The sequence below is a fragment of the Camponotus vicinus genome, unplaced genomic scaffold (genome assembly GCF_025532165.1).
Source record: "Camponotus vicinus isolate PSW18456_S1 unplaced genomic scaffold, iyCamVici1.0 SCAF_13, whole genome shotgun sequence".
Taxonomy (NCBI): Eukaryota; Metazoa; Arthropoda; class Insecta; order Hymenoptera; family Formicidae; genus Camponotus; species Camponotus vicinus.
In genome coordinates, this window is record NW_028141949.1 from 13,827,067 (window position 1) to 13,853,980 (window position 26,914).

The following is a 26,914-nucleotide window of genomic DNA, read 5'->3' on the forward strand; positions in this document are numbered from 1 at the left end:
CACGCACAATGATTAAAAAGGATGTAATCTGTTAATATTTTTTTTTTACATTTTTTCCACGTAAATATTTTATCACGATGGTGATATCTTTTACAGCAGGTAAACGAAAATTTGACGGGGGTCACCAGAACCAGGGGGAATCTAAGCGTCGCTTCCAGAGCAACTGGGGAAACCAGCCCCTCGCCCAACAACCACTGGGCAATGCATACGGATTGGCGAGTGTGAATGGTGGCAGTGGTGGTGGTGGCGGTGACATAAGTTTCGGAAATAGAGCCGGCGCACTCGGCGGTGTTTCTGGTGATGATCACGAATGGTATCAAGACTCTTATCAGTCATGGAGCTAACTTCTGCAAGCTTGTGATGAAAAAATACACACGCACGAACAAATGCATGGTAGGTCGAAGCGAGAAAGAAAAACTAGAGGAAAAGAAAGGAAGTTAACATCAAAAAGGAGAGTGCATGTGTACATGATGAGTGTGTGCGCGCGCGCGAAAAAGAGAGAAGGGGGAAGAAATTCTATAGACGAAGAGAAAGAGAAAATCATCCATTTATATTATTATCGCTCTTAATCAATTCGAATAATTGTAAATGTTTTTTCATATTAATAATACGCAGCAACTGTACTCTGCGCCACCACCATCGCCCACTGTTGTTGTGATTATGTACAGTGATGTGCCACTGAGACTAAATATTACATCGGAGTGTGACCGCCCACTCACCCCGTACTATTATTATTATAATGATAATACTAATCTAAGTACCACTACTGCATTGTCACATTGTTTACTGCCAAGTGATGAAGATCAGTGATGTTGACTTAAGGATTGTGATGGCTTGTATTAGTTAAAAGAACTCATGGAAGCCTGCGGTTTAATACATGATATGCTGTTATGAATCTACGTGACGAAGCGTGTGTGTTAGATAAGCTGTGAAAGTAGGTAGCATGGAAAAAAAGCAAAAATGTTAGGGAACAAAAGAGAAATAGAGCAGACAAAATTCCCAAGATTGAAGAAGTGAGAAATGTAGTAGGTACGTTAGGCAAACAGAAGGCACAGGGCGAGAATGTGATATTTAGCGAGCATGCGATGATGAATGAACGTCTAAGACGTGTATTTGCAAGAAATGGAGAAAGGGAGTTTTCTTTAAGCGGAATGTGTCTTTGTATGTGTATGTGTGCGTGTGGAGCGCGCCAAGTGCGCTACAAGACCTTCTATTGTTGGTCTATAAACGTGTACAGTCAGTGAAACTATTATTATTAAGAGTCAGGCAAGGTTTCGCGAAAGTAGCGAGTAAAATGTTGCAAGACAACAGTTCTGCTGCGAATGTCTCCCAGATTAAGTTTGGTTACAGTCAGGCAAGAATTTTATTAAATAAGACAAAAAAGGAGTATTGCTCACTATCGTAAAGAAATCTGTTTGTACAGTAAATTTTTCAATGATATCTCTCCGAATAGCCAAGACAAATTCAGATTCAAATCATAATATATATTTATTTGTTGATGTGTTTCTTTTTTAATAAGTGAAAAATTAAAAATTGTTCGTTGAAAGCAAATATCAAAGGTAACTCTATTATCTTTAAAGGAGAAGTAAAGAAAGAGAGTGTATTGTTTTTTCTAAATTTTATGTAGAAAGTAAATTTGTTTTTTGTATTCTCTTTTATAAAAATAAGAGAGGAAACGTTTTTAAAGATGACTGACTATGAATTTGATAATGATAGTCACGGATTGAAATAGGATGTAAAATCTAATGTTTACAAATGCATGAACACATACAGCACACATTTTGAGTGTTGACTTGTTGTTATTGTTAGCCTGTTAGTTAATTAGTAAGAGTTGTAAGTGCGGGCTGTAGTTGGTCCCTGTCCCTGGAGCCCAGACACCCCCTGTTCTGGATGATTATTTGAAAAAGGAAAGAAAAAAAAATATATGCAAATAATTTGTATTTTACACGCACCCCTGAAATATGAAAACAAATACGACATAAAGATGAAAAAAAAAGAAAAAAAAGATATTGTAATAACGGAATAACTGCATATCAGTCTCCTGTTTATTGTAATACTACCAAACGAGACGACTACCGCATATATAACAATATATTGGCTCTAAATCGGATTTGATATAACAGTAGAATTGGCGGATATATATATGTAATACAATATGGAGTCTGATTCTACATCGAATTATGCCATAGAGACCGACCAATCACAAATATAAAAGATCGCATATACATCACATTGTAATATGAAATCAGATATGATTTACAGGCTGATACACAATATGTGGAAAAAATACGAAATCATAGATACATTACAGACAAAATGTTTAGATGACGATTGTTTTCCCAATCTCGTATTATGAGCATTTTGTTGATTTTTATTCATATTTTACTTCAGTCTAATTCTTTGTCATCAATACTGTTTTAGTAGCGCGATGAATTTAATTCATTTGAAAGTAATGATTAGACGAAAGAAAAATTCCCTGTTCTTATAGCGATCATTGTTTATATGTCTTGTTTCCAATCGTTGCGATCATTGTTTCGAGAAAAAAGTAAAAGGGAAAAAAATCCGAGCAATTTGTGAAATCGTGGTTCGTATTGATGATCTACTTTTCATTCCTCTCGTACCCCCTTTTTCAACGCCCCTTTTTACTGATTATTCGCTTACCATATTTTATATATCTTTATCTACCTACTCTACTTACCTACACACCCTATTTATGAAAAGCATAATATCGAGGGTATAATAATATTAATATTAACAATATGATAAGGATGATATTGCTAATCATAATTGAGTGGGTTTTTGTGACACACATGATAATATTCCAACATAATAAAAAAAAGTCTGGTTTCTTCTGTGCAAAAAATTGTAATTAATAAAAAGAAATAAGAACATGATAGAAAAAAAATAAAGGAAAAAAAAATAAGGAAAGCAAAAAGATATGTTATATATATTACATATGTATACACATACAAGTACATAGATGCAGAGATACGATTATAAAGAGAGTTCGGCTTGCGGGGGCAAGGAATTATAACTTGGCTAAAGCGGAGACAGTTCACGGTGACGAGATTCTTAGACTGATCTAGGTACTAGTGTTTATCGATAATACCACCCGGCCCTGCTCCGGCAAAAAAGGCGTCCCAAAAATATATTACTGTCGTATCTTTATCCTATTTTTTATCTCCATCTCCCTTTTACGTTTTTCCTTGTCCTATCTTGTATCATCTTCCAATTTTCTTTTATATTTTGATAATTGGTGTGGCAGCTGGGGTGCCTGGGAGAGAGGCGGGGGGGGGTTATCGGTCGCATTTTAGGATATTGCACCACACACACTGTGGCTGACGATGCCGTAGCCGCGTGCGCGCGCCCTTCTTTTTTTATCCGGCCAACGCCCCGATTAATAATAATGATGATAATGATGATGATAATAATAATAATGATGATGATAATGACGATGATGATGAATGATGATTCGCGACATATTTCTGTTTTCTTCGAAACATCATTACATTATTTGGGGCTTATCATGTCGCAGTTGGCCATCTCTCATATGTCGGATGTTGTGTGATCCTTGGGTCGAAACGTTGCGAACATTAATTCAAAGCGGCCCGAAGCACATGTTTTTTTTAATTATATATAAATATATATTATATTTCTGCGAATATATGCATTTTTGTGACGTGATGTTATTTAGCACTAATTAACGAGAAAGAAGGAAATCGTACGATAGTAACGAAGGATTTAATAAGAAAAATACCCGCCCCCAAACCCCTGAAAAGGAAAAAAAAGATACATGTACATGTTATATTTTTTTGTGCTACGTATCAGCTCCGTAGCTATAAAACAAACGTGCAAAATTATTTTATCGCCAAATTTTTTATAATTATAAATTGTGTTTTTTCGGATTCTTTATTATTCATCTCCTATCTACTAATTGCTTTGCTTTATAATTCCCGCAATTTTTATTTCTCCAAGTTGCCCCTAACTTTAGTGTGAAACGTAGTTAAACATAATGATTAATGATGAATTTAAAAAAGAATGTTATAACATGATTCCTTTTTTCGGGCTAAGAGCTTGATTTGAAGTATCAAAGATTTTTGTGTATGACCAGATGTATTCTACATGTCTCAATAAACAGTTGTATGTGAATTACCTTTCTTAAATCTGTGCTGCATTTTATATATTTCACTACCTTTACTTTTACAGAGTATCTTTTCATATCTTATAAAGAAATTCTTGATCTTCCAGGTATTTTATTCAAGATTCCAGGTAAATATTTAAAAAATTTTCTTAATGTAACTTTCAACACAAAAGTGCAACAGATTTTTTAAGGTATTTTCTAATGTGTTACTCATATAGGTCCATATTCTGAATCCTCTTTTATTGATAAAAGTGACTTATAAGCCTCCTGATTGGCTATAAGCCACTTTTAGAGGCACTTTTATCGATAAAAGAGGATTCAGAATATGGACCATAGAATACAAGCTTTCTTATTGAAAAGGTGTCTTGAATTTAGATTCAAAAAAGGATAAAAATAAAACTTTTTAGTTCTTTTTTAAATTTTCGAATTTATTAGGGTTTAAAATCCCCAGAAAGAAATTTCGAATTTTACAATTAATGCTGTTAATCTATAAAAATATAAATGAAAACAAATACAAATTAATATTTTGTATAAAGAAAAGTGGGAGATTTCATTCTTTTTTGTTCCATTATAAAAACAAGATATTTATTTTTAGGAAGAACTTTGAAAACCTGTTATTTTCAGACATTTTCGTTCTGTTTTCAATAAAAAAAAATCAGATAATTCTTATGGAATTTTATTAGTACTCGGAGAATTTTTTACAAAATTGATAATTTTATTAATTTTTATGTCGAACACTTATATCATCGTAAACAACTTTAATTTTTAAATTCTGTAGGTTGTATTTTTATCTTAAGAACTTAAAAAATCTATTCTTTTGCAAAATTCTTTTGCAATTTAAATTAAGTCATATGATTTTATAGATTTCATTTTTTTTATCAACATTTCTTGTATTAGTACAGTACAGAAAGGTTGTAGATATATTGCAAAATAATCTCATGGAAACATTGCAAATCAATTGTGAAACTTTATTGCAGCTTTGCTGTAAAATTACGATAACGTTAAGATGTTTTTTTGCAACGAAACATCATTGCAACATCATTGCAATGTAATATATTTGAAAGAATGCAACTGTTTAGTAATATTAAATAAAATATTTTTATCTCTGATGGATGAATAAATTTATAGAAATTTATAGAAATATATAAAATTTAGTCAAAATTAGACATTTTTGTGTCTTTCAAATTAGATCTACCTTTTTTATAATTAAAGGTCTGTTAACCGTTTATAAAATGTTTAAAACATGTCTATTAATGTTTCTATTAAAATGTTTATCTCTAATATATAATAATCTATATATACAACTATCTTACATACACTCGGTAATAGGAATACTTTAATACATGCAACAAATAAACTATTTCCAATTTATCCGTCTAATTTCAAATAATCTGTTTAATATTCTGAATTTCAAGGAATCCAAATTATTAAACAAATTATTTTAAATTAAGTCAGAAATTAAATTAACTGATAAAAGAAAAGAAATACACTTTTTGTATTTTATGTTAGTGCTTTTATTTTTATTTCATATATATTTATAATGAAAAATTGAGTACGAGTATTTAGTTAAGTTTGGTGTCGCCATGTAACGACAAACGAAGAAACACGTGCCACACATTTATATATTTAATATAATATAAATATTATATTATATATTTATATTATTATATATTATATATATATATATATATATATATATATATATATATATATATATATATAATATATTTTAAATATCGGAAATATATAATAGTATGCAGCACGTATTGCTGCAATATTGCTAATATTGAATAATAAAATAATGTCTTTGTAATATCTGCAACGTATTAACATCTAAGATCTTACTTAAGACAGCCTTGAAATAAGAACGAACTATGAATATCCTAAATGAAGGCCTAAGTTTTTAACAGTACTTTATTGGTAGAGTACAGCTAAGTCTCATATGCTCAAATGTGATGCAAGGACTAGCCATTTTCTAGGTGGGTAAAATGTATCAGATGTCGCAAAGTTGGATATGCCACTTCATAATGTAACATTTAAAAATAAAAAATGTACATATAAAAATAAGAAATATGCCAATGATATGCATATTCGATTGTGCAAGTAAATATTCTAAAAGAAGAAATATCAAATTTTTTCAATAAGTACACATTATCTTTTTCTATTATTTTTTTTATAAACTTGAACTGGACTTTTCCAACAATATGTAATTTTTTATTTGCTGTATTTGTAAATATGCTATTACCCAGCAAAAGTAGTTATTACGGCGTGATTTGACATCAAAATATTATTAAAATAATTATTTTTGTTATCTGGATAAATAATATGCATCAAATATTTATAAATTAATTTTTATATGAAATATTGTAACTTTAAAAATAAATGCCAATTGAAATTGATTACAATAAAAAAATTAAATTAAATTCCCCAAAAATATGATAGAATCTATAATGAATATTTTGCGCAGCTTACATATTACCCACTCAGAAAATGGCTGCCCTTGCATCACCTTTAGCATCGCTGTTGGCGGTGTTAGCTGTCTAATATAAAAAATCTGTGTTTCCTTTTATCAATTGTAAGTTGCACGTTGTTAAAGTATGGAACTTAGAACCAGTAATCAACTATTTTGCTTTTCTCTCATGATTCTAGTAATAATATCGTGTCAAGGCTACAGGAAGCTCCATTTCAGTGAAAACGAGAAACAACAAGAGTGCGAATTGGCTTTCAAATGAGGGTAGTGACAAAGAGTGTGCCTATACATTTTAGTTACACAGATAATGACGTTCGATAAGTGTGCGTGACATTATTAAAGACTAATTTTTATAAATAATAAATGAAAAAATCGTTACCGATAAGGGTAAATAATATTATATATAAAAGAGCAAAAATTGGGAAAATTCTTGCCAAGCAAACTAATTCTTGCGTATGTGTACACGTCTATAGTAACAGGACCTGCGTGTGATTTCTTGAATTTATAGAGCTCAATTCTTTGCACCCTAATTCCCCAGAACGCTAAATTAGTGCTTTATACGTCATAATAGTAGACGCGCAGCAATTAATGACGTGCGCAATAATCTTTCTCGAAAATAATCGCGGCGCATCGTTGTCGCGGTCGCCGCCCGACGCGTCGTCGCAATATCGTCTTATTCGATATGCAGAGCCGCATTCACCATCGTGTGATAGCCACTGAATTACTACGTCCTGCGCACGTTCCGTCATTCCTCGCTCTCTTGTAACCAGTAGGCGTGTCGAGGATTGTAACAGTCGCGCGACTCGCGTGTAGGGTGTAAATAGTGCTCGTAAGGGTGGAAGCCTTGGAAAAGACGTCTTGCGACAAGGTGAGTTTCTTTCTAGAAAAGGAGAAAAAAGCTTTATGCAAAGGTTTGAGCAGGTTTTCTAGAATAAGGGGTTGCGTTTGCAATGGACGCGTCGATCATTAGAGATATGGAGAGAGAGAGAGAGAGAAGAGGAAGGGAAAGAAAGTACAGGGGTAACACATGATTTCATCGAATTCCAGATTTGATTTTTCCAGATTTTTCTGCAAATTCTAATAAGTTATGTTCGCGAATTTAAAATATGTCATTATATATACATATTTTATACATACACACACACACACACATATATATATAAAATACGAGCATATAAAAATGGAGGGTTATTTCTCTCTTATCATTTTATTATTTAAGCATGATGTATAATTTTTATAATTTTGTTTTTGCTCCACTAATGAAAGAGGGAGAAAATATATCTTTCAGTTTATATTCTCTTGAAATATTTGATAATCTGACGTAATTAGGTATTGCAAATGCGATGAGAATATTTTTCGGATTAAAATTTATATTGAAATCTTTAATTTCTTGCCTGTTCTTTTCAATCATTACCGTGTTATAATAACAAATGTCATAGTTATTGTGATCATATGATCCATTAATTCATGTTTATAGCGTTAGGGATGTTAGGGATGTGTGTTAGAAATTTCTGTGAGGGATAATTAAGATTAAGCCTAAAATGAAATGTGTGGATGCTATATTAAAGCCTGCTAATCTTTTAACGTAAAAAAAATTATTATTTAATTGTTGTTCAAAATAAATGCAATGCAATAATAGATTTATTACATATGTGAATTATGAGACATGTTCACGCAAATGATCAATGAACTTATGATGTTAACGAATTAGATTTGTGATAGTGAAAATACGATGCATGATTTGTGATCACTTGTGGCAAAATCTCAGAAAGACAATTTATTATAATATTGACACAATAGATAATCAATTGTCTTAATGATATAATAAGTTTGACATTAAATAAATTTTGGAATTGATTTTCTAAATCTCAATTTTCGAGTTAATTGTGAGTATTTTATTATTTTGTTTTACACATATTTTCGTAATTACTAAATTTCTTTTATTTTCTATATTTTTCTCTTGATTTTTAGAATATTACATTTCTTATTTATTTTCTTTTTTATATTACACTGAATACATAATTATTCATAAATAATTTTAGATTATATTGGGAGTATTTTTTCATTGGTTTTTGATTTTTATGCACTTTTATATTCAGATTATATTTTTATAGTTAAAACGAATTATTCTATTTATTCATTTTTGACTTAGCATATCTTGTGGGTACTAATTAATGTTTGGATATTTGTTAATCTATTAAATTCATTATTTATACAAAACCTTCTTATGCGAAATTATAAATAAATTACATAGCAGTATCATTATTTATCCAATGAAAACGGATAATTATAGAAATAAATTTATTGATTATTTATTACGTCAAAAAAGTAACTTTATTTTTATTATTAATAGATTATTTTTACATACATAACAATAAATAATAACGGCGTAACAATTTTGCCAAAATTGAAAATATTTTATATTACAACATGCATTTAAGTTTGCATATTTAAAAATACTTATTGGAAATTAGACTATTTTATTGGATATTTATACGAGTTGCATAATCTATTAAAGAAAGCTTGCTTTAATATAGAGGCGCCGCTATTGACCATCTTGCTATCCTTCTCCAAGCGCATGGGTGCGGTTCTGATACTATAAACTGTTCTACTTTTTAGATTTTGCCATTCTATATGTATTTCATTTTTGTCAATCGTTCTCGTTTATTGATAAATCATAAAAACCCAGAGAGATAAATTTTATTTGATTCCTACAACTTAATAAAGTTTATTTCAAATAAGTATTAATGTGTATGAATTTCTTATTTGTCAATCTGAAATTAGCAAAATGAAAAACAATTTGAATTAATATCTTTAAGAAGATCTTTAAGAGATCTTTTAAATCTAAAAAAAATTATTATGTAAGGATTACTATGACTCAAACATAGATTAACAAATAATTTTTGGTAATATATATATATATCAAGCGACACGGTAGCGTCGCGATGCCAAGTACATAAACAAGTACATAAAAAACAGGTCCGAGCATTGAGTTGAGAGTCACTGTTCTCGACGCGGCGCTACCAAGTAGCTTATCCGGAATTTCACGTCAAGTAAACTTTCAATTAAGATATTTAATAAACTAAAGCCGTAATAAAAAATCTAACGACACTTTTATCATATAATATGAATACAAGCTTTCGATTGCGACCTGTTTGAATAAAATCGGTGCAGTCAATCCTGAGAAATGATGATCGAATATCAGAATTGTGACATTTTTCGTTCTTCTCCAGGTTCACTCTCACGTACATATGTTCACACGCACACACGCAAAGCGAGTTTGTCCCTCAAGCGGCGTTCACAGCGTGCGTATACGATTATTGCTTCGATATATACAATGCTTTAAGAGAGAAAATCATATGCGTGCATACGTGTGATATGTATATGTATGTGTGTACGTACGTGTGAGAGATTAATTTATTGAAGTATAGTGCGAAACAGTGTAAAACAAGGAAGAAAAGTGACAGGTTAAGCAGTCAGATTATTTGTTTAAAAACACAGATTATAAGAAATAAATAAGAGTAAATAAATAAAAGTATAGTGTAGAACAAGGAAGAGAAGTAGTGTGTAATAATGTATCAAGGAAGAGAAGTGACATATTAAAAGTTATTGTCAAGCGACGCAGCAGCGTCGCGACAATTATTAGTATTATATAAAAACACAGATTTGTGGCACTTAACGACAACCAAGTGGACTGTGAATTTTGTAATATTCATCAATCAAAAGGTAAATATTGTGAAATTTTTCTCATTTCTGTTTAGACATAATATATTTTGACATATTATGTATTAATCTTAATAAAGAGAATAGACAGTTATCATTTTGTGGAATATAATTATTATGTAATGAATAATTGTGGAATATAATTATTATGTAATGAATAATTATTATGTAATTTATAATTATATATATGTGTGTGTGTGTGTAGAAATTTACATATTCGACTGTGCAACTATAATCATAGTTACATAAACATTTGTTACATTAGCGTAGACACAAATATAGTTACGCAAAAATATTCCCATGTACAATTTTATATATATATATATATATATATATATATATAACCAAAAATTATTTGTTAATCTATGTTTGAGTTACAACAATAATGTGATAGAATATTATTGCAATATAATATAATATATACGTGTTTCTACACTTGTCACTATGCGGCGAAACTAGATTTAACTAATTCGTATTTAATTTCTCATTATGAATTAGATATTAAGCCTAAAAGAGACGAGTACTAACATAAGAGCCAAAATCTCTATCTCTTTTTTGTCTGTATAATTTCTAATACAATCCCAAGGGAAGTATTTGAAGTATTAAACAAATTATTTGAAATTGAATGAGCAAATCAGAAATAGTTCAGTTTTATTTATATTTGAAGCAAAAAATCGAAATTTCTAAATAAATTAAATCTCGAGATTTTATAAGTTAAATATACATATAATTTATTTTATTTATTCAATTAATAATTCTATATATGATCAATATTCTATATGAACCACTATTATATAACTACGATGTAACAACAATAACATTATTGCTTGCCTAACATTAATATAACAGTGTTTACTGGCTACATACATATAATATGAATATGTCCAATTAATTGTATATATATGTAGTTATTATTTAAAAAAATATTCGTTAATATATGTTTGCTAAATACGTAATTGAAATAACTAAAATAATGGGATCTGTATTGCAGATGATCTTCTGGATCAGACTTCTTCGCTTTTCCTATGCCCGAGACAGATACTAACGATATGGTAAACATGTCTGATATAATGTTATTATTAAAGAATATAATATATATAATATAAATCCAAATAAAAATATAATGATCAAGAGATGTATAAACAATTATTTTCAGGGTACAATATGGCTTCAGCACTCTGGCATGTCTCTGGGAATAACTTTCTTTCGTCAGTCTTCGTGTCACTCTTACTGTTTTATCCACACAACTCCAAAGGTCAGTATAAAAACATATAATTATAAGGATATTTTAAAATATTACTTTAGCAATATTACTTTATAAAAGTTGACACAATATATAAAACAGTTGGCAGTGTCGACTTTTTTCTAGCATAAAGAAATTTAAATACGATGATCATATGCAATCATACTCTCTAAAAGTGAATCAGTATATTATCATATATACACTGATTCACTTTTAGAGAGTATTACGTATTCTAGAAGTATTATGAGATAATGGATGTTTTCAATACTTAAAATAATTCCCTTTACGTGATAATTCCTTTTATATGAAAATTGAAAATTATAACTGGAAATTATGAGATTTTATATTTTAAAATAATTTTTATAACGACGAATATATTAATTTCACAAATAAATCTAACTTAAACTTCGCTTTTTAATTCTACAACTTTAAAGTATAATGTAATATAATTAAATAATAATATAAATGTATTACACATTAGTGTATTAGTAGTTATATTTATTAATATTATTAATATTTACACTGAGTGTAAATATTAATTATTTTCAAAATTTGCCAATTTAACCTTGTCTTTATCGATGTAATTCGATTGAATTAAATTTTCTTAATATGAAATTTAAAAATAATTATTTTATATAAAATTAGAAAATATTAAAAATATTTTAATACTCTGTGTATAACATACATGTTATATTGTTATCGAGCTTACATTATAATATGGTGTGGTGTGTTCCCGGTGGTGGTGGATATTGTCGCGGGATACTTTGTATCGTCACACCATCCCACAATTCAGCCCGCGAGGTAATTGACGCACCACTGCCACAACAAGACTATGTTGCATCACTACCACCTCCACCGGGAGGTGCCACCACTGCCAGAGTACCAAGTATGTTCGCTCTTTTAGTCTTTATCTTTTTTATTGTGCTCACTAATCGTAGAAAATTATATGATTTTCCTCGACTTCAACAATTCAATCAAACGCAAGTCGTCATTTTACCTCCATTTTGTATAGAGTGCGATCAGAAGTTTGTAAGCACTCCTGATGGACCGCTAAATGGAACCTTTTACGCACCAACGCTCATCAATCCTGAAGGGGATCCACGACAGTGCGTTTATACGTTCCTCGCAGGGCCGCGTCAACGTGTTGAATTGATTTTCACCTCGTTCGGCCTCCGAGGAAAACCACCAGAGTGAGTTTCTATTATTTAGCATCATTTCGCGATTGCATCTGATGTATTGATGGGATTCACGATTTGCTTCTATCATTCACGGATTAATAATATTGTCATTTTTTTTATAACAAGTAAAGATACTGACGCATCGAGTCGATTCTTACAAATTTTTTGCTGATTATTCTTCAATAGAAATTTTAATAATCGTGTATAAAATAAATACGTCATGAAAAATATAAAAAATTATATTTATATTTCTTATTTTGCGGGAGATTTAATCATCAACAAGTCAATCTCAATAGTAATAAATACTTTCTAATATATTATATTTAAATATTATAACAACATGCAATATATATTGTTATGCATGCATACAACTGTTTAATTATGTATTCTTTACATGCATACTTTTCTCAATCTAGTGGATCTGCTGTGGGAGAATTACCCGCGTAAGTATACGATACGTATAGATGCACGAAGTGTCTCACTGTAAATTTGGCGCAAGACACTACTGTGTCTCATGATAAATAGCAGAAGAAACAAAAAGAAAGAAAGAAATGTTATAAAAATAAAAATTAAGTAAAATAATATTTTTTCCAGCTGTATTCATGAGTATATGGACATATACTCCGAGATACGATCGGAGAACACGACTAAGCTGATAGAAACGCCATTCGGTGGACGGTTTTGCGGACCAATTCCACCTCGTAGACGGGTCTCTCTTTATCAGGGAATTGCTCTTAGTTTCTTTTCTGATAAGAATGTCACTCTACCGAACATTTTCAGCGGTATTTACAGATTTATTAATGCTTGTAAGTATTATTTGGTATTGATTTTAAAGCGTTTCATTGATAACATGCACTTATATCATGCATTTTAAGAATAAGCTGTAAGTCTGACAGTTAATGTAACATTCACAGCTGAGTATGAAGTGGGCACGCCAGAACCAAATACACCATGCTCTTTCACGATATACGCAGAAGCTAAACGTAGCGGAAATATATTATCTCCTACTTATCCTGGCACTTATCCGAAAAATCTTACTTGTAGTTATCAATTTATCGGGAAGAGAGGACAGCGTGTGCGGTTGGAATTTCGCGACTTCGATTTATTTTTTGGCGGGCCACAGTACGTACATGCAAGATTAAATTTTTTTCAGATTTTTAAAATTCTTATAGCCTGTAACAAAATAGATTAATTAAGGAATTAATTTTCTAAAAGAGAAAAATTAATATTTCGATAATGTGGAAATACTAAAAAAATATATTTTCGTAGAATAAATTCCCTGTTATTTTCTTTTAATTTATTTTAGATTAATTTTTTGTAGAGATATATTTAATGATTAATAAATTTTATAGAGATTTTATAGAGATATTTTTAATGATTAATAAATAACTTTTATTATTATTGCTACTTGTGATGATAATTTAATTTAATTTAACAAAAAAATGGAATTATTTTAGTTGCCCATTGGATTACGTAAAGCTATACGATGGTCTTGACAATTCCACTGCTGTTATTGGCACGTATTGCGGTCAGCAGCGAAATTTAGTATTGTACTCCTCAGAGAATAGTTTGTTCGTGCTGTTTGTCACGTTGAAGCGCACAGCTAATACTCAGAACCGAGGTTTTAAGGGCATTTTTGAGTTCTCGGAGAGTTTTGTTAGCCTGGGTAAGACCATTTACACATCGTTTATCGAATTGTATCTTGTTTTAGATGATATTTACTATTCTTTTTTATGCAGATTTCATAAAGGAATATCACGGCGAGCATATCCGTGGATCGGAATGCGATCAGAAAATCCTCAGCAAGAAGGAGACATCGGGATTTGTAGTTAGTCCAAATTTTCCATTTCCTTATATACCTAAGGTCGTTTGCCGTTATTTTATCTATGGGATGCAGGATTCGCAGCACTTGGAGCGCGTACGATTGGAATTTTTAAAATTTACGATACAGATGGCCAAAGGAGAGTAAGTACACGCATATTAATGCCAAAACAATGGCAAGAAAATGAATTGTGTTTGTATTCTTCGAATTTATTTAGATCGGCATGCACCGATGGTTACTTGAAATTATACCTGAAAGGCCAAGAAGCGACAGATTCTTACGACAAATTCGATTACGAGATGTGCGGTAACAAGAGCAACCCGAATCACGTGGTTAGTGATGGGCCGAGACTTGTGATGGTGTTTAGTAGCGGAGAATTGCAGGCGACAGGTTTCAAGGCCAAGTGAGTATAGATATAATATGATTAATATAATAAAAAGAAGTATACTAGGTTGGATAAAAAGATTACGATTATTTTATTTTTTTTTTTACAACTTATGTCCCATACAGCACAAAAAATTGCAGCAATATTGCGGCAATATTGTAATGTTATTGCAATGTTACAACAATATTAATAATATTGCTGCAATATTTTGTGCTGTATGGGGTACAAATTGTCTTATTAAAATAGAAGCTAATAATTTCTCAATCTAATGTTTGAGAAGATTGATGTACTTGGTACGAGTTTGAAGGTTCCCTCTCGATAAAAATAAGGCTCTTGATGCTTAAATCATTCTTATACAATATTCTGTACTGCTGCAGCATTAAGGAGACAATTCGAAGAAAGAAATTTCTCTCTAGAGAACCTTTTCTTGTAAACTTTTTTGACGATATAATGCCAGATCTCACTCTACACATTGAATTCAGGAATTTTTATAAACATTTGATTGGAATATTATGGAATATTCTTCTCTAGATCTGCCTCCTTGCGATTTTCTTTTGCTTAGGTTATTAAAAAACTCCTTAAACGAAGACGATTTCCAGATGATGCAGCAATATGCGGAATATTGTTTAAGAATATTTAATATTGTTTAAGATTTAAACATCAAAATCCGGATTTTTAAGAAAGAATCTTTAAATTCGTGCCAAGAAGAAAAATATCAATCTTCTTGAAGACTATATTAAAAAGTAATTATTTTTATTACTTATATTTTAACATAAGCTCAATTTGTACATAAATGGTAAATAAAAGCCGTAATAAAAACAGGGACCTTTACTTTTTGATCTATTTTAATATTTAAACAAAATACTAAAATAGGAAACAAAAGCAGTAAATATGATTTTCATCGATATAATAATTGTTATATCACCGACAGGTACACCTTCGAAACGGAATACAAGATACCGGGCACTGCGGCTCCCGATGGCAGTTGTACTTTCACTTATTACAGTTCGTCTCGCAAACGTGGAGAATTTAATTCTCCACGATATCCTAGCAATTATCCAAGCGATACGAATTGTACATACTTTTTCATGGCAACGCCGAACGAGCAGATTACTTTGATTTTTGATCACTTTAAGGTTCGTACGAAAAACATCAACGTAACAGTCGGACATTACGGGTGAGTGAATTACGTTATTAACGTGTATCGTATCAAATCAATTTAATTGATCAATATATTGTCTTCAATATTTTTTATAGACATGAATTATGTCAGGAAGATTGGCTTGAAATTTATAACATGTATCGGGACGATACGGAGAAATTGATAGGAAGATATTGCGGTGCAACTGCGCCGGGTCCGGTAGAATCGAATCTCGGTGCTCTTGGTTTGAAAGTGATTTTGCATTCCGACTCCGAGCTTGTTTACAGCGGCTTCAAAGCGCGTTATACTTTCGAAATCGCTAAACCTATTTTCGGAGGTACAGATGCATTTTATTGTCTTCTAATTGAAAATAACTGAAAAGAAAATATAATTATTTAAATCTTTTATATCGCCCAATCTTAAATTTCGTTTAAACTATTTTAGTTTAAAGAAAAGTGATTTATTTACCTACGATTCGGACGATTAGAAATTTAATTTTGGAAAGTTCATCATTCGTAATATTAATTTTATTATATTATTATGCCGTAGATTGTGGATCAAATATTAGTAGCTTAAATTTTGGTATAATAACCAGTCCGAATTTCCCTAATAAATACGATGGGCCAGCAAGAAACTTAGCTAGCAAAACTTGCAATTGGTTCATAAGGGTTCGATCGAATCACCAGATACTTCTGAACTTCGAGATCTTCTCTGTGGAAGGTGATCCGTTAGGTAATACATAAATTTATTATTATGATTAGTTAATAAAATTAATTGATATTTATTTTTTCTTTATGTAAGGTATAATTGAAAAAAAATACATAGAGTATATCATCAGATATAAGATAACAATCCAAATCGAAAAATCCTAAATCATTTTTTTATCTAAACTTGTTTTTTGTTTTATGCAGTGTCAAAGTTAGCTAATCAGTACCTGTCTATAGGTTGACCGTTTCACTATTCACCGATTTTCCATCCTATCTTCCCTGTTTTTCGGTATAGATAGCTACTGATTAGCTAACTTTAGCATTATAAAAATAAAAAGAAAGTTCAGATAAAAAAAAATGCCTCACAACTTTCCGATTTAGATTGTTGTCTTATATCTGATGGTATGCTTCTCATATGTGTTTTCCAATTACACCGCGTATATTTTAAAGAAAAATATCGAAACAGCCATATTATTGTGTTTTTAAATTCTAAATTCTAGCGGAAATAAAAATTTAGATCTATACAAAGATCTATAAATTGTTCCCTATCATATTATATTACAGTTAATAATAGCATTTCAATTTTTTAAGCGTCTTTTTCAAAAATAGAAAAAATTGAAGTCTAAGAAAAATTGATTAAAACTGATGTATTCATTAAAAATTATAGAAATGTGATAAATATATAGAAAAGAATAATGCAACATATTAATATAAAAATTATATAAACTCATTAGGCTGTCTCTTTTCGTCACGTGCTAATATTCGCATGAATTGATCAATCTTTCTTAATTAACTTCTCATTAATTATTGCAAAAATCATAAAACGGTACAGGACTTTTCTATTTAATTTAATCTGCTGTACCTGTATACAAGAAGTGATACGATTATTATCGGACACCCTATGTGCGTGTGTGTGTGTGTGTGTGTGTTTGTGTGCAGGGTGTTCTAAAAAGAATCGGAATCCCGGAAAATCTCGAAAAATGGTTTAAAAAATGTTTAACACAAAAGTTATAGAGTTTAAAAAGGTCTATTTATTAGTTTTATCAGTTTCACCTTGAGTGGTATAAAGTAAATAAAACGACTGACATAACAGAGATCTTATTTAAATATTTTAACATCATATTGATAGATCATTCCAAAATTGTCTCAAGATCACACAGACATTATCATCTAGAATTTTTCGAATATTATATATTTTGTCTGAAATATTTTCTTATAGAATCAATTATTTCGGAGATAATTGGCCATTTACAAACTTTTAAACTATTCTATATATTAATTTATTTATATTGCGTTAGAAACTGTTAATGATAATTGTTGTTGATAATTATTTTCATAGCACGAGGTTGTCCCGCAGCCGTATTACGTATGTGGTATTCATTAATGTCCACTCCACACGAGCTATGTGGCGTTAAAACTAGTGACACAAAATGGCATTTTCTTTCGGAAGATAATAATATGCGGCTTAGGTTGGTTATGCTTAAATGAACGTGCAAATTTGTGGAAAAATGTTTTTAGTACATTTTTACACTATGTTCTAGTTTTATATCAGCTGATAAAGCGGTAGGACAACAAGGCTTTCGGGCAGTGTGGACTGAAGTGAGCACGAATATAGACTGTCAAGATCAATTTCAATGCAGCAAAAGTAAATATTGCATCGCTGAATCGTTACGATGCAATAAGATTGATAATTGCGGGCCGGATGATGCGTCGGATGAAGAGAATTGTAAGTTTCGCTAACGTTAGAAAACACAACGTGTGTTAACAAAAGCAAGCATTTCGAAAAGCGATGTGATTCAATGTTTTACTTTGCTTCCATTATGACTTATATTATCTTTTTTTCATTTTCTTTCTATACGTCAACTATACTCTACTAATATTCAGTGTAATCTCCTCTGGACTGTTCAATAGACATATTCTACAAAGATTTCCAAGTGTATTGTCTTTGTGTATTGTAACACCTTTTCAGGTTGATCCTTTATCAGTATTGTTAGTTTGTCATTCGTTTATATCACAAAGCAAAAGTAAGGACACTAAGATTTATTGAAAGTCGGCATAAATAACGAAACGTATAATTCGGATTAATCATATAATTTGAATTAAAATAACATGCATCTCCAGCCTCTCTCTTCCTTTCCCTTTCACCTTTCTCCCATCATCCTCCTTCTCTTTTCTCTTCTCCTCTCTTAACATCTTTCTATCATTTTTTCCTCTCTTCGTCTTTGATCCTTCTCTCATTAATTTTTTCCTCGTTCTTTTCTTTTTGCTCTCTTCCTTTAACGTCTCCCTTTCTTATTCTTAATCCTTTTTCCTCTCTCTTTTTATTTTCTTTCATCATCCCATACTTTTCCCATACATCTTTTAATCGCTCCTTTTCCCTTCAATCTTTATCATTTTGCCTGTTTCCCTCATCTATATCTTTTCTCTCCATCTTTCTCTATCTTTCCCATTCTATCTCTTCCTTTCCCTAATCTTTTCTTTTCCTCTCTCTTATCTTCTTCCTCTTTCCTGCGCTTTTTTTTCGACTCTTTCTTTTACTCTTTTTCTTTCTTTCCTATCTTTTCTCCCTTTCTCTCTCTTTCTCTGTCTCCTGCTTCTCCTACCTTCTTCCTTTATCATCCCACCTCTCTTCCCTCTTTCTTATTTCCCTTATTTCTCCTTTTTCTCTTTCTCCTATTTTTTTCTTTTCGTCAATTTTATTTTTTATTTCTTTTTTTTCTTACTTTCTTCCTTCCCTCTTTTTTTCTGTCTTCTTTTTTCTTTTTTCCTTCTTTTCCCTCTTGTTCTCTTTTTCTTCTACTCATTTTTCTTTCCTTCTGTTTCTTTCTTTCTTCTTTCTTTCCTTTCCTTTTTTCTCTCCTTTTACTCTTTTCCTATCTTTCCAGTCTCCCTATTTTTTTTCTATTATATATTAAAAATGCAAACACACACGTGTGTGTGTGTAAATAAAAAGAGAAAATATTAAATAATTTGTTTTGCATTATGCAATCATATACATACATACATATGCGCGCGCGCTGGTATGTGTGTGTGAGATTGCATAATGTAAAACAAACTATTTAACATTTTCTTTCTTTATTAATAATAAAATTAGAACATCTAACATTATATAATATGCGGCATATTTTTAAATATTAAGGAATTTAAAAACTAAATTTTATATAAATAATAAAAAAATTTGTGAACAGTGTTCTCTGTATTTTTTTTGAAAGCAGATTTTTAAAAATATTTAGACGTAAATTTTTAATACGAAAATGTCAAGACTGTAATAGTTTTTAAATTACTAGTAATTATAGTTTATTATTTCAGAGCTGACAATTTGTCTGCTCAAGCATAATTAAATCATGAGTTATACATGACAAACAGAATCCTTTTAACAACGTCGAGTTAATATATAAATATGCAATTATATTTTTATTAAAAACATGTTTCTGCTTTTATACAAAACTTATTCATTTATTACATATGCATAATTAAAGTCATCACAATTCAGTAGCGAAGTATTACGATATGTATCAGTTGTTAAAATAAATTTATTTTCATGTTTATTATTTGCTTTATATAATGATAATTTTTGTGGTAGTATTGATAGATAAATTATTTTTTATCTTTACATAAAATAAAGCGAAAACGTACTAAATATTTAAAAACTTAAAAAATCTAACACATCTAAAAGTATTTAAATAATTATAAATTTATATTTAAACCATAAATAAAAATTTTATATTGATATTGATCTATGATTTATTTTTTATTTTTTATCTATATGGATTTTGAAAGCATACATACATGTTCTATGTTAATGTTAAATCTATATTAATTTTTATATTTCTATATTTTTTATTGAAATAATTATTAATAAAATAAATTACTAATAAATAATTATTAATAAAAGTTGCCAGTGAGAAAGAGAGAAAGATTTGATATAAGCTTACAGTTAAATAAGTATTAATTTGATATGTTTCTCTTTTATTTTATTAATATATTTAATCTTTTTCATGTTGAAAAAATAGTTTATCTATCGATTCTATTATAAAAATTTTTATAATACGAGGCAAATAAATATGAAAACAAATGTATTATGACAACTATTGTAATATTTCGGCTTTTAAATGATATTTAGTGATATGTTCCGAAATCTTAAGATGCATGTATAATATGTACAAATAGATTCCGTATAGGAATAGAAATTTCAACAATTAATGAAAATATCAGCAGACTATGGTATAATCTCGATGTTATTAAAAAGATCTGATTCGTAGTAACATTTTTGCCACTTATCATTTGATTATATCTGAGCGCGTGAAATATAAACTCTGTAATTCGTAAACTTTAATCACTAATAATTTAAAAACTATTATAGTCTCAACACTTTCATATTAGGATTTTTATCTTTGAATATTCCAAAGAATTCCCTTTTAAAAGGAAATGCAGAGATTTCACTATTATGTAATTCTAATATCATTAATATTTTAACACATGAATTTATGTAATGCCATATGTATGTATGTATGTATAGACTTATATACATACATATAAACATCAAAAATTATACTAATTGATACTGCACGGAGCATGTATTTTTATACTTATTTGACCAAAAGGTATATCAAATGCTTTATAAAAAAGAAAAGAAACATCATATGCGATCTACAATTTTTCGATCTATTTAACGACATTTATCTATTGGTACATCTATAATCAACAAAATACTTTTTAATTTATTAATCAATTACATTCGACTTCGGTGTCAACTAAATATAAGATACATTGGGATGATAAACAATTTAACATTAACATATAGTGTTTCGGAGCTAATAAGAGAGCGTTGTAATTTTCCTTAGGTAAGTAGTAGTAAATGTAGACGTATGTACACAAGGTGAGAGAATGATGGGATTGCGTGTGTGAATGATTGTATGGTGTCGCAGGTGCAGCATCAGCCCCATTGTCACCAGCACTGGCTGGGATCTCTTCTGCCATGCTTCTCTCTCTGTGCTTTGTATTCGTGGCCGTCTGAGCCCCCTTCATGAAGCTTCCAGATGATCCGGCATGTTATGATCTCTCCCTTATCACGTGAGTTCACTCACAATATTGCACAATCATATCACATTATAGCTAGATGAATGAGCATATTACATGTGTTACTCTAATATCATTATTATCTTCACCGTATCGATGCTACTAATAGAAAAGAAACGGGGCTGTTCCTCATCGATTTTGATGGGCTCATATATGTTGTAGAGTAATTAAAAAGACACTTATTTTTTGTATTTTAACTAAAGAATGCAGATGTTATGGGATTAAAACGGAAGTTATCCCCCATCTTCTCGACTGATGCGGTGACGACCAAAGGAGAGTACAGTTCTCCTTTAATCGCTACCGCTAATCTTCTAGAGGAGTCGTTATTTAAGTGATAAAATTTTCTTACTTCTGCAGCCGGAATCGGTTGCTACACAGTCCGTTTCTAGCTTACTTCTGAAGCATTACTCGCTACAGAAAGAGATCACTGTTCTCCATGATTTCTCGCCACTGACCATCCTGTAGGCGATGACCGGTAGCGAGAGATCCTCATCAATATCAATTTTTTTTCCTCCACAAGATTTTGTCTGAAATATTTTTTTGTGTGACGTTAAATTTAGAAACTAGACAAATTTTTATTAAAGTGAAATATCCTGTACATCATGTTTAAAATTTATTTTCAAGAATGCAATTTCAGAAAACAATATTTGAATGAGTTGGGGATTGAACGCTCTTGGCTTTTAGTCCTAATATAACTTTTAATACTTGTAAAAATAATAATGGAAATGAAGATATATCGAAAAATATATTTAAAAAAAATTTAAATATATAGTGTGGAATAAAATAAATATAAAATACTATAATACTTTTGTCTGATATTTTTTTATATATTCAGTTTTCATGGTATTTAAATTAAAATTATGTATTGAGTTAACTTCTCTCTTTTTCAAAGGATTATTTCAACGTATAAATGTGTAAAAATATGCCCATGAAAATGCGTATTTCTTATTTAACTATTATGCAACATATCCAAAGTCCATCAAAATCAATAAAAGGTAATTTCGATTTTTTTTTTGTAAGATAAGATAGGATATTTTATTACATTCTTGTTTTAAATTCTATTTCTAAAATTAAAATTCATATTATAGTTAAGAGATTATGGCTGGAAAATTGAATATTTGAAGTTAATTTTATGTGTGAGATTTGAATTTCAGTTATTAAATTGAGGATATATATATAATTTTTCCGAAAATAGGAATAATATTATCCGAGATCGAAAAATATGCCGGGAAGAAATGCAATTCAATGTATGTCTTTACTGATTATTTAATTGCATGTGATTCTGTATTTCTATATTTCTATTCTCTTACATTTTATACAACTTATACTTCCTCTTTTTAAACTATTTACCTTTTCCCTCATAGTTATTATATTTATCAATTTATATGGAATAAATTAAGTAATGACCATAATTTTAAAAATTTGCAAATCAATTTGCAAATTTTGTAATAACAGAAAAATTAATATTAACGAAACAAACACGCTTAATAATAGTCAAGTACGAAATAACAGGCGCAAATGAAAAATTTTATGATTTTGTTTCACTTTTTTTGTCCTTATTAAATTGTTTTTATATTTATTTCATTTTGTATAATTGACTGTTTACTGAAGATGGTCCAAAGAGGACTAAAATGTATATAATAAATATTACTTGGGTTTTTAATCGAAAATATTTTATTTGCGTTTATTACCATATCTCTAGCTCTTATTAGTCCGTTTCGCTAATATTAATTTTTTATGATTGACAGCCTATGTTTTACTTATTATTAAGGAGACATTTCTAAGGAAATACTTTAAAACAATTTAATAAAACACAGAAAAACTGAGCGAGAGAGAGAGAGAGAGAGAGAGAGAGAGAGAGAGAGAAAGAGAGAGAGGGAGAGAGAGAGAGAATTCAGAACACAATATTATGGAATGTTAATCACGATTCCGATATGTTTACATGTGATTCCAGTGAAAAATTTAATGTTGAATCGACATTCGATGTTGATGCCATCTAAAACTTATCCAATCGCAATTGTTATAAAAAAATTAGCCAATTTCGATCCAATTGTTTTAATATCAAGAGTGGCTTGTTTCCAAGTTATTTGTGTTAAATAAAAAATTTCTCTAAAATTAGGAGACTGTATAAAGCTATGCAAATCGGTTGATTTAATGTTAGATAAATTTGCATATTCAAAAGTTAAACACTCTCAAAAAACCAAGCGTGATTAAGCGTTATTAAATTTTAATTATTTTTTTTATTATTTTATAATGTTATTAAATAAACATTTATCAAAAAGACATCATGGAATAAAGTTAAAGTATATTAGTATTTTTCGTAACATTTAAAAATTGTTAATGTAATATACTATTAATTTGCCGCTCTTAAAATTTGAATTCAGAAGTAAATTCCAACACAAACTCACAGACAGTTATCTAAGTAATAACATATACATACATATCGTTCGCGCACATATATATATAAAGACATGCATATATTTAAATATTATTATATAATTATTTCTATATATTATATACGCGAAATATATATACGCGAATTGCAGGCATTGTGGCAACACCAGCAGACAATTACACGATACCGATAGCCTATGCTGTTGGCAGCATCCTAGTCATCCTGATGTTCTGTTTAGTCTGCCACCGGAAGCTACGACGACGATCGCGTGGTGTGCCAATCGATGAACTGCCGCCGCAATGTGTAATCGATGCCATTGATCGCCATTGCTATCATCACCATGATCTGTTACACGCAGATCATGCGTTAACACACGACTTTAATCAGTATCAGTTGGAAGAACCAAGTCCGTTGAACGAAAGTGATGAGATGGAGGAGCCTGAAGGAGATTGCCACCAAGAAACCAGCAGCCCAGATAGTGTGTAACATCGATTACTGCATCCTTCGCACTGTCTATCACGTGTAATCTTTATTGTTATTACACGTTATAAGAATTGTTATAAGAAACTGTGGTGAAAACAAATCAATGTGATGTTTATCGTTATATACACAACGTCATTATAATAATATTGCATTGGAAATTTTTTACGTATGCGATATTTGTGTATACGTATACAAATATTCATAAACGACGACACAGACACAGTGAATATGCGATTTTTAAATTAAATTATTGGGAATGATTTTTTTTTAAACTTCTTATATCGAAATATCAAACGCATGTCATAAATAACAAAAGTCTAAAAATCCTTTATTTATTTTTAGAAAAGTCTAAAATCTTTATTTATTAATGCAAAGCGACATCTCCATGTTTTGTCATCAAGCCATATTTTTAAAATATTTTATTCAAAAAAGAACATCGTAAAAGAACTGTGAGTATGATTGTTATTGCGACGTTTTAACGCCTTTAGGATAATATTATGTTTTACTTCGATGAATGAACCGACAACATCTGAACATTTATAGCCATCAATGCTTCGTTTACTAAATGTAAATCGAATTTTAAGTCGTAAATCGCTCAAAGGTATAGATCGAAATCTAAGAAGTGATATAATAAGTAATTGAAAGTATTAGCTTCATTCCAGAACATATTGGAATACGCTTCAATCATTTTGCATTTTTACTGCATTCTGCGTTTTTTAATTCTCTTATACAAATAAAAATTGATCGAGTTAGTTGGTAACTGATTGATACGTAGACCAAAGTGTGGTATAAGATCATTTTTACTTTCTATAATTTATATTATACATGTGATAGGTTAGCCTATAATATTTATAAATTAAATACAAATCTACATAAAAAAATGCAAAATAATTTGGATTTATTAAACATTATAAATTATGTATCACCATTTTTTAACAAAAAAAATATAAAAATTAGATTAATTTTTAATTGTTAGTTTTTTTTATGAAAAATAGCGAATCGTACAATGATTTCTAATTGGTCGACAAACAATTAACTAATCGTATTCAAAGTTTCATTGAGTACATAATCCCCGAATTCTGATTATGACACTGTAAACCGCACTGTAATAATAATAATATATATTAAATTAGTTATACACATAAAGGATGTAATACGATATGTATACAGAACGATTCAAAACCTGAGCAGGGAAATGATTAGCCATAAAAAAGAAACAAAATGTTTATATAAATATATGTTTATATAAATATCCCAAAACCTTAACGTTATTATGAATTACACAGCTTTGAAAAAAAATCAAAATTATCAATTTTTTTAGATTGCTTTGCTTTTAATCATAATCGACATATTAATGTAAATATAAAATTGATTATCTGTTAAATTTTTTTAGAGATATGTGTTGTCTGGGTTGTTTCTAGCCATTTAAGTAAAATAGTAATAGTAGTTATTTGTGAAAATGTTTTTAATATTTGAATTGATTTCAAAACACTGTTATCTTAATGTTATACAAGTACAATGAAGCAGAATATTATAAGTGAGTGCTATTAAGTAATTAGTTATCCAGATAGCAAAATTTCAGCAGTATGTCGGTAATTTAATTATTTTTGCAGCAGTTTTCTATCCACTGTGTTCGCAATTGCTCACTTTCTAGTAGCATAAATTGCTCGTATAGAAAGAAGAAATGCAATAAAATCGAGCATTATTTGCTGTTATGATGTGGCAACAAATTGTAAACATCAAACAGGATCATATTCTAAATCAACGATAGAAGTTAGGAAAAATTAAGCCAAATATACTACCATCTTGTAACAGTAAAAACGCGGCGAAAATGCAGCATGATCTACCATAAATATTACAGATATTATGGCATAAATGTTATCGATAAGTCGCCAGTTACTTATAATTTTCTAATCATAAATGTAGCATGTAATGAAGCATACGTTATATTATAATTATATTCTATATAATATATAAATAATTAGCATAATTAAATTAATAAAATAATTAAATTTTAACAGTTAGTTTAATATTCTAAGTCTTTTGTTGGAATTGTATCAGAAAATATATATAAGCTGATAAAAATAAATACTATACATTTTTAATCTTGTTAATCGCGTTTTGCAGTCTTTATATTTGCCCATGAT

At 29.7% G+C, this 26,914-nt stretch overlaps 2 protein-coding genes across 21 annotated transcripts in view; both read left to right on the forward strand.

Annotated features, from left to right (window-relative positions):
• Positions 1-4,163, forward strand: part of Syp (synaptotagmin binding cytoplasmic RNA interacting protein) — a 31,769-nt gene extending 27,606 nt beyond the window's left edge. For 13 of the 16 annotated variants that reach the window (XM_083086842.1, XM_083086841.1, XM_083086838.1 and 10 more), the window contains one exon: positions 97-4,163. In XM_083086842.1, coding sequence (XP_082942968.1) covers positions 97-344 — 248 coding nt within the window. In that variant the 3' untranslated portion in view covers positions 345-4,163. The remainder of the gene's footprint in view (positions 1-96) is intronic. The other 3 variants (XM_083086845.1, XM_083086847.1, XM_083086849.1) reach the window with 2 other exon arrangements.
• Positions 4,164-6,764: 2,601 nt separating this feature from the next.
• Positions 6,765-26,856, forward strand: LOC145964278 (cubilin). 5 transcript variants are annotated; one of them, XR_014436399.1, is made up of 18 exons: positions 6,768-7,479; positions 11,326-11,386; positions 11,491-11,589; positions 12,371-12,463; positions 12,590-12,767; positions 13,172-13,198; positions 13,350-13,561; positions 13,670-13,877; positions 14,213-14,421; positions 14,495-14,720; positions 14,795-14,980; positions 15,894-16,139; positions 16,220-16,440; positions 16,653-16,835; positions 18,150-18,279; positions 18,352-18,536; positions 21,739-21,883; positions 24,436-24,577. XR_014436399.1 is itself a non-coding variant. In XM_083086856.1 (17 exons), exons 3-17 carry the CDS (start codon positions 11,499-11,501, stop codon positions 24,768-24,770), a joined length of 2,730 nt encoding a protein of 909 aa, XP_082942982.1. In that variant the 5' UTR covers positions 6,766-7,479; positions 11,326-11,386; positions 11,491-11,498; the 3' UTR covers positions 24,771-26,856. The 5 variants fall into 5 exon arrangements, 4 of the variants coding, with proteins under 4 accessions (XP_082942984.1, XP_082942982.1, XP_082942986.1 ...); XM_083086856.1 differs by lacking the exon at positions 21,739-21,883 and having other exon boundaries at positions 6,766-7,479; positions 24,436-26,856; XM_083086857.1 differs by lacking the exons at positions 6,768-7,479; positions 21,739-21,883 and adding an exon at positions 10,027-10,337 and having other exon boundaries at positions 24,436-26,856.
• Positions 26,857-26,914: the final 58 nt, after the last annotated feature.